The sequence below is a fragment of the Salmo salar genome, chromosome ssa01 (assembly GCF_905237065.1).
Source record: "Salmo salar chromosome ssa01, Ssal_v3.1, whole genome shotgun sequence".
NCBI lineage: Eukaryota > Metazoa > Chordata > Actinopteri > Salmoniformes > Salmonidae > Salmo > Salmo salar.
This window is the reverse complement of record NC_059442.1, coordinates 50,172,433-50,190,921: the sequence shown is the minus strand read 5'-3', so window position 1 is coordinate 50,190,921 and position 18,489 is coordinate 50,172,433. Positions and strand designations below refer to the sequence as shown.

The following is an 18,489-nucleotide window of genomic DNA, read 5'->3' as shown; positions in this document are numbered from 1 at the left end:
CATGCAGTAAGCACATGCAGCAAGTATGCCCTTGAAGCAGTTTGTGTGTGTACCAGGAGCCAGGGTGTGTGTACCTGTAGCCAGGGTCCATGTGCGGCGTACGGGTGTTCCTCAGTAGCAAAGGCCCCCTCTACTCCGGTGGATACGAAGGTGATGGCTGTGTCTCCATTTATACTCTTATAGGTGAAGTGTCTACCATGGAGCAAACGACCCCTAAGCACAGAATACGACCAGTACAACAATCATTAAACATCACTGAATACATACTTTATGGAAAATGTCTGCTGGGTTGGAGAACCTGCTTCTTCTTACCATCTGTCTCTCTCAGCTCCCCATCTATCCCCCTTTCACATACAAACGGCTCTGTCAGATGACCCTAGTCTTGTTTTATTTAATGTATGTATGTGGGAAGACCCATAATCATCCCCAACTCTAGTGTGTGTGCGCACCTGAGACAGAGGGGCAGCAGTGTTCCTGACTCCTGGTTGAATTTCAGATGAACACTTTCCAGTTGTCTGGTACGAACTAGCTCGTGAGGAACGATGGCCGCTGAACTCTCACTCTCCAGACTGTCCTTACGACTCCTAGAGAAAGAGAGATATTCAAATGACAACTTAGGTACAGGGGAAACATAAAGTCTGGTGGTGGTCTGTATCTCCCTATAAAGTGTGTGCAAGAGTTTGCTATGGTTTGTAACAACCTTGCCCCTCATCTCTCATGTTTCTCTTACCTGTGATACAGCTGGCTCTGCAAATGGCCCATTGTCTATGGAGAAACCAGGGGAAGAATTGTACCACATACAATATCATACACCTATCATGTGTTCAATGTCCCAGTACTTTGTACTCAGTGGGGTCTCATGGCTCTGGATGGGTTAAAGGGAGGGGTATATATGGCGAGTCTACTCTAGAGAACCTTAAAAATAAGGAAGTGAAAGCTGTTGGTGTGACATCACTGCTTGAGAGGAAAAAAACTAAAAACAAGAGTGCATATCTCAATGCTGACTCAGAATAAAAGTTTGGAGTGGGAAAGTGAGGAAAGAAAGCTTAACTGTGTGTGCATGTACTCACTGAGGCCTGTCATGTCCTTGTCTCTGTGAGTTGATAGGGGGTAGTGTCGCTTTAGTGTTGAACTCCAATCCTTTTCTCAGGGCTTCTCTGATCTGCTCTGTATCTGCAGGGGACAAACCATTGGGTTAGTTTTGGGACATACAATAACATTAGGACACAAAACCACTCAAGACTTCACTTACCCTAATCTTGGTAGTGTTCAATAAGGCACAATTTAAAAAAAATTGCAACAGAAAACAAATAGGAGCGGTTCTAAAATCGGACAAGTCCAGCCCTATTTCAATCTGTTTTCTTACATTTGGTGGCTATTGAACACAATGCATGTCAGATCCATGAGAGCCCATTAGAAGTGTCTTGTGCCTTCAGAAAGTAGTCATACTCCTTGACATATTTCACATTTTGTTGTGTTCCAGCCTGATTTCCTTTAGACATCTACACAATACGCCATAATGAAAGTGAAAACATGTTTAGAAATGTTTTGAAATGTATTGAAAATGAAATACAGAAATACATAATTTACATAAAGTATTCACATTCCCCTCTCTCCCTCAGTGACATAAGTATATTTCATATTTTCAGAACCCAACATGTTAGAATCACCTAGTCGTGTTGGACTTACCCAGAAAGACTAAGAGATGTGAAAATCTGGATGGAAAAATATTTGAAAATTCTTAACGCTCTGTCAAGTTGGTTGTTGATCATTGCTAGAAAGCCATTTAAGTCTTGCCGTAAATTTTCATGCCGATTTAAGTCCAAAACGGTAACTAAGCCACTCAGGAACATTCAATGTCGTTTTGGTAAGCAACTCCAGTGTATATAAGCCCTTGTGTTTCAGGTTATTGTCCTGCTGGAAGGAGAATTTATGTCCCAGGGTCAGAAAGCAGACTGAACCAGGTTTTCCTTTAGGATTTTGTCTGTGCTTAGCTCCATTCAGTTTCTTTTTTATCCTGAAAATCTCCCCAGGCCTTAACGATTACAAGCATAGCCATAACATGATGCAGCAAACACTATGCTTGAAAATATGGAGTGTTACTCCGTAATGTGCTGTATTGGATTTGCCCCAAACATTAGGAGTGTTACCAATTGATTTTATTCTTCAATAACACAAACTCCAAAGCAAATCAGGGGGAGAAAAATAGGTTTATTTGAGAAGTACAAATCAAGATGTTATGTTGGGAGGTAGATGTTCAGTCTCCCGTCCTCAGCTTTTCTCCACCGAACAAAGGAACACGATGCCATTTACCACCCCCCACCCTAGCCTGGGGTTGACCAATCAGAGGTCCTTGCAGTACCAATGGCCAAATAACCAGTATCCTGCTCCAGAGTCAATGTACAGTACGTAGCTCTGAGTTCAGGAGTGACATTCCACAAATTCTACACAGATGTTGAACTGGAACCCAACTCCTATTTACAATTCCCTATTGCCCATTAGTACTCTATTTTTTAGTCCTATCATCCTCTACATTGTGTATTTCAAGATATAGGAGTTGGAAGGACACCTGAATCTTTGTAACTGACTGCGTGTATTGATACACCATCGAAAGTGTAATTACTAACACCATGCTCATAGTGATATTCAACGTATATATATAACGTATATCAACGTGTATATAACGTGTATATATATGTATATATATATATATATATATATATATATATATATATATATATATATATATATATATATATATAGGAAAACCTTCCTGGTCTGTGGTTGAATCTGTGTTTAAAATTATATCTGTGTTACAAATAATTATATGTGTGGGATACAGAGATGAGGTAGTCATTCAAAATTATTGAACGCAGAGTGAGTCCATGTAACTTATTATGTGACTTGTTAAGCAAAGTTTTACTCCTGAACTTATTTAGGCTTGGCATAACAAAGGGATTGAATGCTTATTGACTCAAGACATTTCAGGTTTTAAATCATTTGTAAAAATGTCTAAAAACCTAATTCCACTGACATTTTGGTTTATGTGACAATCTCAATTGAATCCATTTTAAATTCAGGCTGTAACAACAAAACGTGGAAAAAGTCAAGGTGTGAATACATTCTGAAGGCACTGTAGGTTAGGTGCGTGTGTGTGTCACCTTTTTCCGACAGTCTTCGTGGCTGAGATCCTATACAGATGGAGCGGCTGTCCTCTTCATCCTCGGGTGGTCGGCTGAGGTCGTCCCACACACACTTTGCGCTAACGCCGCTCAGGTTGGAGCCCTCTGTCTCTATACCCTGGTCCACACGCTCCGGCTTAGGATGAGCACACACACGCAAACATCAACACTAGCCAACATACATTAACACTAGCAAAGACCCACACATTGTGGGGACTGAACCAGTAGGTGAAGCTGTTTGAATGAAAACAGTGTAATTAATCAAAGCCTTACTTGTAAATGAGGGTCGATGTCAAAGATGGTCTCTCCTCTCCTCATGTCAGTTATCAACCAGGGCCCTCCAGCACTAAACACATACAGCACGGAGGGGAAAAGAAAATCATTAACATAGGGTTAACATGGACTCGGTCATACTGGGATAAAGTTAATGTGAAATAAGACTAGTAGACTGCAGTGGTGAAAAAAAGTACCTAATTTTCAAACTTGAGTAAAAGTAAGATACCTTAAAAGAAAATGATACACACAAGAAAAGTACAAGTCACCCAGTAAAATACTACTTGAGTAAAAGTATTTGGTTTTAAATGTACTTAAGTATCAAAAGTAAAAGTATAAATCATTTAACATTTCTTATATTAAGCAAACCAGACAACACAATTAATTAATTTATATACGGATAGCCAGGGGCACAGTTCAACACAGACAAAATTCACAAACTAAGCATTTGTGTTTAGTGAGTCTGACAGATCAGAGGCAGTAGGGATGACCAGGGATGTTCTCTTGATAAGTGCGGGAATTAGACAATTTTCCTGTCCTGCTAAGCATTCAAAATGTAATGAGTACTTTTGGGTGTCAAGGAGTAAAACGTAAATTATTTTCATTAGGAATGTAGTGGAGTAAAAGCTGTAAAAAATATAAATAGTAAAGTACAGATACCCCCAAAAACGAATTGACACCACTGGTAGACTAACAGGGTGGCACACACACAAATATATAAACACACACAAATGTATAAATATACACGTACGTACGTACGTACGTACGTATGTATGTATATATATAGTCGTACGTTTACATACACTTAGGTTGGAGTCATTAAAACTCGTTTTTCAACCACTCCACAAATTTCTTGTTAACAAACTACAGTTTTGGCAAGTCGGTAAGGACATTCACTTTGTGCATGACAAGTCATTTTTCACTTATAATTTTACTGTATCGCAATTCCGGTGGGTCAGAAGTTTACATACACTAAATTGATTGTGCCTTTAAACAGCTTGGACAATTCCAGAAAATGATATCATGGCTTTAGCTTCTGATAGGTTAATTGACATAATTTGAGTCAATTGGAGGTGTACCTGTGGATGTATTTCAAGGCCTACCTTTGGACTCTTTGCTTGACATCATGGGAAAATCAAAAGAAATCAGCCAAGATCCCAGAAAAAAAAAAAAATAGTAGACCTCCACAAGTCTGATTCATCCTTGGGAGCAATTTCCAAACGCCTGAAGGTACCACGTTCATCTGTACAAACAATAGTACGCAAGTATAAACACCATGGGACCACACAGCTGTCATACAGCTCAGGAAGGAGACGCGTTCTGTCTCCTAGAGATGAACGTACTTTGGTGAGAAAATTGCAAATCAATCCCAGAACAGCAAGGGACCTTGTGAAGATGCTGGAGGAAACAGGTACAAAAGTATCTATATCCACAGTAAAATGAGTCCTATATCAACATAACCTAAAAGGCCGCTCAGCAAGGAAGAAGCCACTGCTCCAAAACCCCCATAAAAAAGCCAGACTACGGTTTGCAACTGCACATGGGGACAAAGGGGGAGGCTTGCAAGCCAAAGAACACCATCCCAACCGTTAAGCACGGGGGTGGCAGCATCATGTTGTGGATGTGCTTTGTGCAGGAGGGACTGGTGCACTTCACAAAATAGATGGCATCATGAGGGGAAATTATGTGGATATATCGAAGCAACATCTCAAGACATCAGTCAGGGAGTTAAAGCTTGGTCACAAATGGGTCTTCCAAATGGACAATGACCCCAGGCATACTTCCAAAGTTGTGGCGAAATGGCTTTAGGACAACAAAGTCAAGGTATTGGAGAGGCCATCACAAAGCCCTGACCTCAATTCTATAGAAAATTTGTGGGCAGAACTGAAAAAGCGTGTGCAAGCAAGGAGGCCTACAAACCTGACTCAGTTACACCAGCTCTGTCAGGAGGAATGGGCCAAAATTCACCCAACTTATTGTGGGAAGCTTGTGGAAGGCTACCCGAGACATTTGACATTTACATTTTAGTCATTTAGCAGATTCTCTTATCCAGAGCGACTTACAGTAGTGAATGCATACATTTCATGCATTCTTTTTGTACTGGCCCCCTGTGGGAATCGAACCCACAACCCTGGCGTTGCACACACCATGCTGGCATTGCAAACACCATGCTCTACCAACTGAGCCACAGGGAAGACTGACCCAAGTTAAACAATTTAAAGGCAATGCTACCAAATACTAATTGAGTGTATGTAAACTTCTGACCCACTGGGAATGTGATGAAAGAAATAAAAGCTGAAATAAATCATTCCCTCTACTATTATTCTGACATTCCACATTCTTAAAATAGTGGTGATCCTAACTGACCTAAGACAGAGAATTTTTACCAGGAGTTTAAATGTATTTGGCTAAGGTCTATGTAAACTTCTGACACACACATAATTGTGGCCCCCCCTTCAAATTAGTGGATTTGGCCATTTCAGCCACACCCGTTGCTGACGGGGTATAAAATTGAGCACACAGCCATGCAATCTCCACAGACAAACATTGGCAATAGAATGGCCTTACTGAAGAACTCTGACTTTCAACGTAGCACCATCATAGGATGCCACCTTTTCAACAAGTCAGTTCGTCAAATTTCTGCCCCCGATCAACTGTAAGTGCTGTTATTGTGAAGTGAAAATGTCTAGGAGCAACAACGGCTCAGCCGCGAAGTGGTTGGCCATACAAACTCAGAACGGGACTGCCGAGAGCTGAAGAGTGTAAAAGTCTCACTACAGAGTTCAAAACTGCCTCTGGAAGCAACGTCAGCACAATAACTGTTCTTCGGGAGCTTCATGAAATGGGTTTCCATAGTCGAGCAGCCGCACACCAGCCTAAGATTACCATGTGCAATGCCAAGCGTCAGCTGGAGTGGTGTAAAGCTCGCCACCATTGGACTCTGAATTAGTGGAAACGCGTTCTTTGGAGTGATGAATAACACTTCACCATCTGGCAGTCTGGGTTTAGTGGGATGCCAGGAGAACGCTACCTGCCCAAATGCATAGCGCCAAAGGTAAAGTTTTGTGGATGAGGAATAATGGTCTGGGGCTGTTTTCATGGTTGGGGCTAGGCCCCTTAGTTCCAATGAAGAGAAATCTTAACGCTATAGCATACAATGACATTCTAGACAATTCTCTGCTTCCAACTTTGTGGCAACAGTTTGGGGAAAGCCCTTTCCTGTTTCAGCATGACAATTCCCCAATGTGCACAAAGCGAGGTCCATACAGAAATGGTTTGTCGAGATCGGTGTAATAGAACTTGACTGGCCTGCACAAAGCCCGTACCTCAACCCCATCGAACACCTTTGGGATGAATTGGAACACCGACTGCGAGCCAGATCTAAAATCGTCCAACATCAGTGCCCGACCTCCCTAATGTTTGTGGCTGAATGGAAGCAAGTCCCCACATGTTCTAACATCTAGTGGAAGAGTGGAGGCTGTTATAGCAGCAAAGGGGGGACCAACACCATTTTAATGCCCATGATTTTGGCATGAGATGTTAGACGAGCAGGTGTCCACATACTTTTGCTCATGTAGTGCATCTCATATTTCAAACATGGACCTCAAACTCACACATGGACCCCTCGGAGCAGCTCCAGCATTCCTTGGCCGTTCCACTGCTGGGCCGCCTGCAACTCTTCTGTACACACACCCACAATCTATATAGAGAGGAGAGGGAGTTACACACACAAAAAAGGGGAGTAAGAAAGTGGGTTACAGAACACGTAGAGATGAGGGGACAGACATAATGCTATTATAGACTCAAAAGGAAGGAGTTGAGAGGGTACGCCGGAGAGCCTGGGGCTAGATTAGCTCACCTGCAGGAAGTTGACCAGGCCGAAGGGGGTGTGGACCGGAGTCATCTGGGGGTCTTCAGTGAGCAGCATGTGTTGGATACGAGACTCACTGTTGTCCAGGGGACTGTGCCACGATATGTGGTCTCCACTGCAAAACGTGTTTTCTACAGGACAGAGGAGAGACATGGAGGTTAAAGACTACTCAGTGACATATTGGAAAATACTAGGGCCGGGATAATACCAGTATTGCAATACTCGTTAGTATCGTGGCAAGGGAACAAAACAAAGTGCATTTCACTTCTTTAGGAGAAAAAAATATTGCGATACTGGTATCGTTCCAGCCCAAGAAAATACATACATTTTCTCAGCACTAGTCTAAGAGCAAATGAGAAAGTCAAGCGAAGGAGAAAGGAAGTGTGTGTATGTGAGAGAAATTGAGAAGGGAGAGAGAGAAATTGAAGTGAAAGAGTCCATGAGGGGGAGACCGCAAGTAAGAGATCCAGAGGAATCCATCTGCTTGGGAGGCAACAGGGAACTAGTCCAGATATACTGGAAAAGAGAGGGGGAGGAAAATGATCATTTTTACATTTTAGTCATTTCGCAGACGCTCTTATCCAGAGCGACTTACAGTAGTGAATGCATACATTTCATACCATGCATTTTTTTTTTGTACTGGCCCCCCGTGGGAATCAAACCCACAACCCTGGCGTTGCACACACCATGCTGCCGTTGCAAACACCATGCTCTACCAACTGAGCCACAGGGAATCCGGATCATGTTGTCGTTATGCTTCCCTTTGAGGTCTGAAGACTGTTATTTTGCAAAAACGGTCTGAAAGGTCTGCTGGCTCCCCGCAGCAAGATTGATTGGATGTTACAAAACACAGATATTTATTTTACATTGTAATTTCATAAAATGTCCATAATATATCTGCCGCTAAAAGTGTAAGGATAGTGTTTCACAGTATTACACTAGTGTTGTCATTGAAGATCTTACAATTAGAATATCACAGCCAATCTGTTTTATTTGATTGTCACGCTCTCTCAATATATCAGCTATGTGAATCGATTTTGCAGCTTATCATATGGCATGCATAGCCAATGCAGCCATAGGCCTACAGTATGATGGCATTACTGGTCTTATGGGCAACGGTCATCTGAAGGAGAATAGCTAAACTCATTGTTTACATGTTGAGCTATATGTTCTCAATTTAAAATGATACCAGTACAGAATGTATGAGACAAACCATGCCAGATTTTGTACATGCCTTTTAGGTACAGACATAAAAATGTTTAGTTCAAATCCAACCCTTGTAATTTAGGTACAAGGGTACCTGAAAATAAGGAGATGACAATTAGGCTACACGAGATGAACATTACAGGTAACATTTTATGTGGTTCATTTAATTTAATTTATTTGAGCAATGTTGCTTGCAAAATAAATGCAGTTGTTTCCATAGAAAGAGCAACTGTGCTGCCACCCTGTTCGAAGGTAACAGTTCATTTCATTACAGTGGTTAAGATGGATTTTCATTGTGGTCCATGGTGTTTATCGCCCCCTAGTGGAGCTTTCTGGTACTTAGAAAGACGGTACGCAAACAGGAAGTATTGAATTTGTTCTGCACACATAAAAGCAGCTAAAAACAATGCTATGGTTCAGGTCTTTCAGTGTAGCTATTTCTTGTCACGCTTCAGCCTCAGAAAAAAAATGGTTTGTAAGTTAGATTCAAGCATATTGCTAGTGATGATAATCTTATTGATAGAATTGCTTACTTATCAATGTTAGTTGGTTGCATTTACTCACACAAATTGCCTTGCCTTTCATGTATGCCGTCAGCTGTACTACTTTGCTCGTGCGTCATGCAAACGAGTTGTAAAATATACAATACTGAAGTTGTTACTGTTTCTAGTGTAATATGCTTTGTTATTCTACAGAGATGGTTGTACATTAGAGTAATGAAAGGACTTAGCCAATTACCATGAGTAACAATTAGCTATATGGTTTGGCGTCATGCCAGATACATGGTACCTTGGCACGTGCTTTGTATTTATGCAACTTTAACTTGAAATGTATAATGTACAGCAACAGTATGTCGATGTGAATTGAATACTAATGTATATTATTTTCTGTATTTTGCAGTTTCACACCATAAACATTTTCAATATATTCATTCAAGAAAAGTCACGCCTTGGGAGTTTTATTGAAGACTTAGTTGTTAGCCTTCTGTCTAGTTTTGCATGGGAATGCAATTCAAGGGCAGAATAGCAACCATGTACTATCTATGCATCACTGACCCTGGATAAGCTAGAGACTGGGCTAACACAGCTAACCTTTTAGGTCAATAATATGCTGTTTTTATAACAATTGTGTTGGCTTTATAATCAGAGAAATTGAACTAGCTAGTAGTTAGCTAGTTATAGGCTCTAGGTAGTTTTTCTCAACTCAGATTTACTCAAGAGGCATACAACACAGTGTAGGGATAACCTATAGGCCTTGTGTTTTAATTTCTATCTTGCGTGTCGTTACGCCCCTAGCAGATAGGGTAGAATAACCTAGAGAGAATGGGCACCCCCTCCCTCTCTGCTTCCCTGACCGGCTTTTAAACACTCCCACCCTCCCCTCAATGTAATCTTTAAACACGGCTAGATGATTTAAAGGACTTCGCAAAGTGGCGCGCTTACACACACACACACACACCAGGAAAGGTCTGTGAGAAAGGGAGAAACGTTTTCACAGCTGTAAAGAAAATACTGTTAAGATTAGAAAGTTCCTCAGCTAAGACAACTTTTAACACTTCTCCCATCAGAGAAAGGGAAATGAGACTTTAGTTTCCCCAGAGCCCAGAAGAACCGCACAGAGCTGGCTAGGTCTTTAAAAACACAGGTGTCATACATTACATAACATGCTCTTCTAGTTCACATTTACTTCCATTTAGCCCTTATTCTAACAAGCTGAATGAGAACACATTCTTTTACAGGCTACATGAGGAAGTTGCAGCAGAGAAGCGAAGGGTTGAAAGAGCCAATGGGAAGCTGGGGATGATTGGGCTGAGTTCCACTAAGTGTTCTCCTTAGCAAAAACATCACTGACGTAGGGTTACATGAGGTTAAATACTGACATGCTCCAAAATGTCCATGCAGAGGCAGGGGAGCCCTCTGCGCGGTGAATTAACAAAGCGGCTGGGAATGCATAATGCCCTGAGTGCCTTCCTTGTAATTGGTAGACAAACAACTCCCTTCTCCACCTACCATATCCCCGCCACACTAGACACACAGAGCCTGGGTCCTTACCTGATTGGAAGACATAGCGGGCCAGGCCCTGCATGAGTTCAGCCGGCCAAGTAGGAGGGGCTGTTTCTCCCACCTCTCTCTTCAGCCTGAACGTCAGCTCAAAGCCAAAGCCACTGGAGCCTTCCTGGCCTGTAAACCTGACAATACACATACAGAATTCAAGCAGTCGCACTCATCAGGTGTGTGTGTGTTTGTGTGTGTGTGTGTTAATTAGCCACACCCTGGGCCCTCCTAATTTGACAGCGAGTCAACACCATAAACCCAGATTCTCCTTTCCTTTAGTTACTTTTCTTTACCCAATCCACCCATTCAGTAACACTGCAAAATTATGGTAAACATGCATTAAGAATGGCAGCTGTTTGAAGGGGAGCAAACGGGGAGATTGCTGGGAATTGTGGGGGAGCAGAGCTACCAAGTCTACTCAAGAACAATACAAAACAAGGGGGTGAAAACTGTTGATGTGAAATAACTTTGAGGAACAAGAAAAACAAGTGTGGAGTGTGTTAGGGTCTCAATGCTGATTCTGCAGAATGACACAAAGGAGTGAAAGTGAACAGCTGCACACACCATGTGTCGGTGTGTTAGTAACCTGGGCAACTTGGTCCGCCAGAGCTCTAACCTGAAGTACTGTACTACTTACTCATGTACTCTGTTGTCTCCATACAGGTCACTGAGTCCGAAGCTGATGTAGTGCCAGTGTTCCTGTACGTCCTGCACTGCACAGCCCATGTTACGGTACATACTGATGTAGTCCAATGGATCAGGACCTCCCAACCTGTAGATACACACTACTGTTAAAAGCGCAACACCTGCCAAATGCGGGTAGATTTTGGAATTGGTGGGTAAGATGTCTATTTCACCAGCCACGTTGGCGGGTGGTCAGGTCACAATGTGAACAACATGTGAATAAAAAGTATGATCACATTTAGTTAAATAAATGCAGCAATACCCGTTTTCAAAGTATTTATAACCTTTTGTTTCATAGCTGGTAAATTAAATTGCACAAAGTCAAAGAACTAGGAATCCTAAATAGACTATGGGGGGCTGTGCACACGTAACGAGCAGAGTGAAAGATTCATTTTTAGAAGCGCTGCGCACAGTTATAAAAGTTGGTCTAATTAACTTGAAACAAACGTCTACTGAAGTCAGTTTGTCCTTGTGTTTCTTGGCTATTTACATTGTTTTATTAACAAGTTAGGTTGTTTTTTTCTGTTTGAGTTAACTGCTCGGGAAGACATCTCACAGGCACAAACATGACTCCAGTCGCTCTACCAAAGTAACGTCCCGCCCTTAAAGGGACAGGTGAATGTGTGTCTCATCTGTGATATTTTTGGTTAAAATACTCAGGTCACAAAAAAATGAAATTAAACAATATACCATGTTTTAGAAACATTACAAAGCATGCGCATCCGTTTGCGTTTTGTTGGTGTAATTTTAGCGGCCCCAAAATATTTTGTCTGGTTAAACAATCTGGAGTAGCTGGTAGATTTTTTAAAATCTACCTGCCACAGTGACTGGTGGGCCAAAAAGTAACAAGTTTAATTAATTGCATAACCATTGATTCTTGAACTTAATGTCTAATCAGCTTAGGATAACTATATAATACCATCATAACCCAAAATAAGGTGTTTTACACTTGTTTGTAGACTGTTTGTTTACAAACTCTGTAGGCTTTAGCTTTAAAATAATATGCTTAGCTATACCTATCATGTTGGTCTCACGGACTATCAATCCTGGAGGGAGTTCGATTAACCTGAGCCGCAGTGTACCGGGCTAGGCACATGACGTGAACGGGCAAAAGCAGCAAGAAGAGGGGCACCTAATCACACACCTTGACTTAAATCCAAATTTATGTTGTGTTATAGCCTGAATTCAAAATGTATTAAATATTTGTTAACATCTCACCCATCTACACACAATACCCCATAATGACATGAACACGTTTTTAGAAATGTTTTCAAATTCATTAAATGAAATACATAAATCTAGTATTTATTCACACCCCTTTGCCATGACACTCCAAATTGAGTCCACCTGTGACCAATTCAAATGTTTAGAAAGAAACACATGCCTATATAAAAAGGTCCCACAGTTGACAGTGCGTATTAAAACAGAAACTATACCATGAAGTCCAAGGAAGTGTCTGTAGATCTCCAAGATAGAATTGTGAAGAGGCATATATCTGGGGAAGGGTATAAAACAAGATTATTGAACGATTCCAAGAGCAGTGGCCTCCATCATTGCTAAAAGGAATAAAATATAGAACTACCCAGACTCTGCCTAGAGCTGGCCGTCCAACCAAACTGAGCAACCGGGCAAGGACGACATTGGTCAGGGAGGTGACCAATAACCCTTGCCAGAACTAGAGTTCCTTGGCTGATATGGGAGAACCTGCCAGAAGGTCTCTACAGCACTTCACCAATCTGTGCTTTATGGGAGAGTGGCCAGACGGAAGCCACTCCTGAGAAAAAGACACATGATAGCAAGCCTGGAGTTTGCAAAAAGGTATGTGAAAAGACTTGTGTGAAAGAGCATCTACTGAAAAATACTGGTAGACTTGCAGATTTGGGTCAGGGACAGTGCTATTCGCAAACACTACCATCAGATGCCTGTATTACACCGAACGTGCAAGCCTGGGAAAATGAACAGGGACAGTACTGTAAAGTAGGCCTAATAATGCTTAAATAAATCGACTGCTGGCATTTACTATAGGCTGCACGTTTTTACATTGTATTACATTTCTAGCAAGACTATCCAAGCGATCGACTCACTAATGGATGAAGATGCGCTCGGCAAAGTCCATCAAAATTGCTACTGAAAAGAAGATCAAGCAGGCCAAGTCCCAAGCATCCCCTCAAACTCCTCAGCCACGCTCAAGGTCCTAAACGATATCATAACCGCCATCGATAAGACAGTACTGTGCAGCCGTCTTCATCATCCTGGCCAAGGCTTTCAACTCTGTCAATCAACGCATTCTTATCAGCAGACTCAACAGCCTTGGTTTCTCAAATGACGGCCTCGCCTGGTTCACTAACTACTTCTCAGATAGAGTTCAGTGTGTCAAATCGGAGGGCCTGTTGTCCGGACCTCTGGCAGTCTATGGGGTGCCACAGGGTTCAATTCTCAGGCCGACTATTTTCTCTGTAAATATATCAATGTCGCCGTGCTTGCTGCTGGTGATTCTCTGATCCACCTCTACACAGACGACACCATTCTGTATACATCTGGCCCTTCTTTTGACACCGTGTTAAACCTCCAAACGAGCTTCAATGCCATACAACACGCCTTCCGTGGCCTCCAACTGCTCTTAACTTCATTAGGGTAGGGGGCACTATTTTCACCTCCGGATGAAAAGCGTGCCCAAGGTAAACTGCCTGTTACTCAGGCCCAGAAGCTAGGATATGCATATCATTTGTAGATTTGGATAGAAAACACTAAAGTTTCCAAAACTGTTAGAATAATGTCTGAGTATAACAGAACTGATATGGCAGGCAAAAACCTGAGAAAAAATAATCCCACTTGCTGGATGGATTTATGTTTGTAGTTTTCTATTGAATGCCACTACAGTATCCATCGGCTTTGGACTCAAATTGCACTTCCTATGGCTTCCACTAGATGTCAACAGTCTAGAAATTGTTTCAGGCTTGTATTCTGAAAAATGAGGGAGTAAGACCACTTTGAATGAGTGGACCATTCAGTGTCCCAGAGGTTTTTCATGCGCACGACCGAGAGCACGCCTTTCTTGTTTTCCTTTTATATTGACGAAGCTTTTGTCCGGTTGTGAATGTTATTGGTTATTATGACTAAAAACAACCTGAAGATTGATTATAAACATCGTTTGACATGTTTCTACGAACTTTACTGATACTTTGGGACTTTTAGGATTTTGTCTGTCTGTTGTGACTGCCTTTGTTTTGTTCAGTAATCCACAGGCTCAGAGGTTTTTGGATATAAAGAGGGACTTTATCAAACAAAACAAACATTTATTGAGTAAATGGGAGTCTTGTGAGTGTAACCATACAAAGATCATCAAAGGTAAGTGATTAATGTTATCACTATTTCTGACTTGTAAGTCCTCTACTTGGCTGGTAACTGTTTGTAATGATTTGACTGCTGGGCGCTGTTCTCAGATAATCGCACGGTATGCTTTTGCCGTAAAGCCTTTTTGAAATCTGACACCGTAGTTGGATTAACAAGAAGTTAATCTTTAAACCGATGTATAACACTTGTATGTTTTATGAATTTTTATTATGAGTATTTCTGTTTTTGAATTTGGCACTGCAATTTCACTGGATGTTGGCCAGGTGGGATGGTAGCGTCCCACACCCCCTAGAGAGGTTCAATGCTAATAAAACGAAATGCATGCTCTTTAACCGATCGCTGCCCGCCCGCCCAACTAGCATTACTACGCTGGACGTTTCCGATTTAGAATACGTGGACAACTATAAATACCGAGGCTAGACTGTAAACTCTCCTTCCAGACTCATTAAGCATCTCCAATCCAAAATGAAATAGAGAATCGGCTTCCTATTTCGCAACAAAGCGTGCTGCCAAACATAAAACTGACCATCCTACCGATCCTCGACTTCGGCGATGTCATTTACAAAATAGCCTCCAATACCCTACTCAATAAATTGGATGCAGTCTATCACAGTGCCATCCGTTTTGTCACCAAAGCCCCATATACTACCCACCACTGCGACCTGTACGCTCGTGTTGGCTGGCACTCGCTTCATACTCGTCGCCAAACCCACTGGCTCCAGGTCATCTACAAGACCCTGCTAGGTAAAGTCCCCCCTTATCTCCGCTCACTGGTAACCATAGCAGCACCCACCTGTAGCACCCCCAAAGCCAATTCCTCCTTCGGCCGCCTCTCTTTCCAGTTCTCTGCTGCCAATGACTGGAACGAACTACAAAAATCTCTAAAACTGGAAACACATCTCCCTCACTAGCTTTAAGCACCAGCTGTCAGAGCAGCTCAGATTACTGCACCTGTACATAGCCCATCTATAATTTAGCCCAAACAACTACCTCTTCCCCTACTGTATTTATTTATTTTGCTCCTTTGCACTCCATTATTTCTCCTTTGCACTTTCTTCCACTGCAAATCTACCATTCCAGTGTTTTACTTGCTATATTGTATTTACTTTGCAACCATAGCCTTTACCTCCCTTATCTCACCTCATTTGCTCATTTTGTATATAGACTTATTTTTCTACTATATTATTGACTGTATGTTTGTTTTACTCCATGTGTAACTCGGTGTTCTTGTATGTGTCAAACTGCTTGCTTTATCTTGGCCAGGTCGCAATTGTAAATGAAAACTTGTTCTCAACTTGCCTACCTGGTTAAATAAAAATAAATAAATGGCATATATATTACTCTTACAGAATTTCCACGTGGGCGAGGATATTGGAAATTTAATCAAAGCCTACTAGATGATAAATTGTTTTTAACTAAGACAGAAGAATTTATAACTGACTTTTTCCAGGCATAACATAGGTACAGCAGATCCCCCTTATTGTATGGGACACTTTTAAATGTTCCTTCAGAGACCATGCAATTCAGTACTCATCTATAAAACAAAAGCAATTTAGATTCAAAGAGTCCATATTAACAAAGGAAATTGAAAAACTAACAGTACAGTTAGATAGCAATAAAAACTGTACCATAGAGGCACAGAATAAGTTAGAGGAAAAACAAAATTAAATGGAGGAACTTATTCAAGAAAGATCCAGTGTAATATATAATAAAAATAAAGCGAACTGGATGGAATATGGGGAAAATGCACCAAATTCTTTTCAATCTTCAATATAGAAATGCTACCAAACATTTTTTTTGAAACTTGTTACAAATGATGGAGTTACATGATTCACCTTATGATATTTTGAGAGAGGAAGTAAAGTACTTTAAGAATATGTCTACTAACCGAAGCTAATTGTATGGAATTTTTTCCTAATAATACTGTACAGAAAGACTCATGAAGGCCAAACTACAGAGGAGACTTCTTGATGCAATTACTTTTTTTTTATATACTCAGATGACCATTATTAGCATGTTTTAACCACTCCTATATAAATGGTAGATTATCAGACACACAACAAGAAGGTCTGATATCATTATTACTGAAGCAGGACCCAAGTGGGGTGTGTGTGTGTGATATATATATACTGCTCAAAAAAATAAAGGGAACACTTAAACAACACATCCTAGATCTGAATGAAAGAAATAATCTTATTAAATACTTTTTCTTTACATAGTTGAATGTGCTGACAACAAAATCACACAAAAATAATCAATGGAAATCCAATTTATCAACCCATGGAGGTCTGGATTTGGAGTCACACTCAAAATTAAAGTGGAAAACCACACTACAGGCTGATCCAACTTTGATGTAATGTCCTTAAAACAAGTCAAAATGAGGCTCAGTAGTGTGTGTGTATGATCTCCCTACAACGCCTGGGCATGCTCCTGATGAGGTGGTGGATAGTCTCCTGAGGGATCTCCTCCCAGACCTGGACTAAAGCATCCGCCAACTCCTGGACAGTCTGTGGTGCAACGTGGCGTTGGTGGATGGAGCGAGACATGATGTCCCAGATGTGCTCAATTGGATTCAGGTCTGGGGAACGGGTGGGCCAGTCCATAGCATCAATGCCTTCCTCTTGCAGGAACTGCTGACACACTCCAGCCACATGAGGTCTAGCATTGTCTTGCATTAGGAGGAACCCAGGGCCAACCGCACCAGCATATGGTCTCACAAGGGGTCTGAGGATCTCATCTCGGTACCTAATGGCAGTCAGGCTACCTCTGGCGAGCACATGGAGGGCTGTGCGGCCCCCCAAAGAAATGCCACCCCACACCATGACTGACCCACCGCCAAACCGGTCATGCTGGAGGATGTTGCAGGCAGCAGAACGTTCTCCACGGCGTCTCCAGACTCTGTCACATCTGTCACGTGCTCAGTGTGAACCTGCTTTCATCTGTGAAGAGTACAGGGTCCCAGTGGTGAATTTGCCAATCTTGGTGTTCTCTGGCAAATGCCAAACGTCCTGCATGGTGTTGGGCTGTAAGCACAACCCCCACCTGTGGACGTCGGGCCCTCATACCACCCTCATGGAGTCTGTTTCTGACCGTTTGAGCAGACACATGCACATTTGTGGCCTGCTGGAGGTCATTTTGCAGGGCTCTGGCAGTGCTTCTCCTGCTCCTCCTTGCACAAAGGCGGAGGTAGCGGTCCTGCTGCTGGGTTGTTGCCCTCCTACGGCCTCCTCCACATCTCCTGATGTACTGGCCTGTCTCCTGGTAGCGCCTCCATGCTCTGGACACTACGCTGACAGACACAGCAAACCTTCTTGCCACAGCTCGCATTGATGTGCCATCCTGGATGAGCTGCACTACCTGAGCCACTTGTGTGGGTTGTAGACTCCGTCTCATGCTACCACTAGAGTGAAAACACCGCCAGCATTCAAAAGTGACCAAAACATCAGCCAGGAAGCATAGGAACTGAGAAGTGGTCTGTGGTCCCCACCTGCAGAACCACTCCTTTATTGGGGGTGTCTTGCTAATTGCCTATAATTTCCACCTGTTGTCTATTCCATTTGCACAACACCATGTGAAATTTATTGTCAATCAGTGTTGCTTCCTAAGTGGACAGTTTGATTTCACAGAAGTGTGATTGACCTGGAGTTACATTGTGTTGTTTAAGTGTTCCCTTTATTTTTTTGAGCAGTGTATATGTATGCAAAAATCCTAGCCAAATGCTTGGCACATTATTTAAAAAGTATTGTCAGATATTATTCATCCTAATAAGACAGGTTTTTTACATGGACGATACATTGGCGATAATATAAGATAAGTACTGGAAACAATAGAATACTATGAAATATCGGGGACACCAGGCCTGGTC

General features: G+C 41.9%; 1 protein-coding gene across 3 annotated transcripts in view; it reads right to left on the bottom strand.

Annotated features, from left to right (window-relative positions):
* Positions 1 to 18,489, bottom strand: part of LOC106604342 (suppressor of fused homolog) — a 30,921-nt gene that overhangs the window by 8,593 nt on the left and 3,839 nt on the right. For all 3 annotated transcript variants that reach the window (XM_014198897.2, XM_045718843.1, XM_014198903.2), the window contains 9 exons: positions 11,224 to 11,358; positions 10,584 to 10,720; positions 7,315 to 7,457; positions 7,070 to 7,155; positions 3,456 to 3,528; positions 3,162 to 3,318; positions 1,071 to 1,173; positions 450 to 584; positions 75 to 213 (listed from right to left, as the gene is read on the bottom strand). In XM_014198897.2, coding sequence (XP_014054372.2) covers positions 75 to 213; positions 450 to 584; positions 1,071 to 1,173; positions 3,162 to 3,318; positions 3,456 to 3,528; positions 7,070 to 7,155; positions 7,315 to 7,457; positions 10,584 to 10,720; positions 11,224 to 11,358 — 1,108 coding nt within the window. The remainder of the gene's footprint in view (positions 1 to 74; positions 214 to 449; positions 585 to 1,070; positions 1,174 to 3,161; positions 3,319 to 3,455; positions 3,529 to 7,069; positions 7,156 to 7,314; positions 7,458 to 10,583; positions 10,721 to 11,223; positions 11,359 to 18,489) is intronic.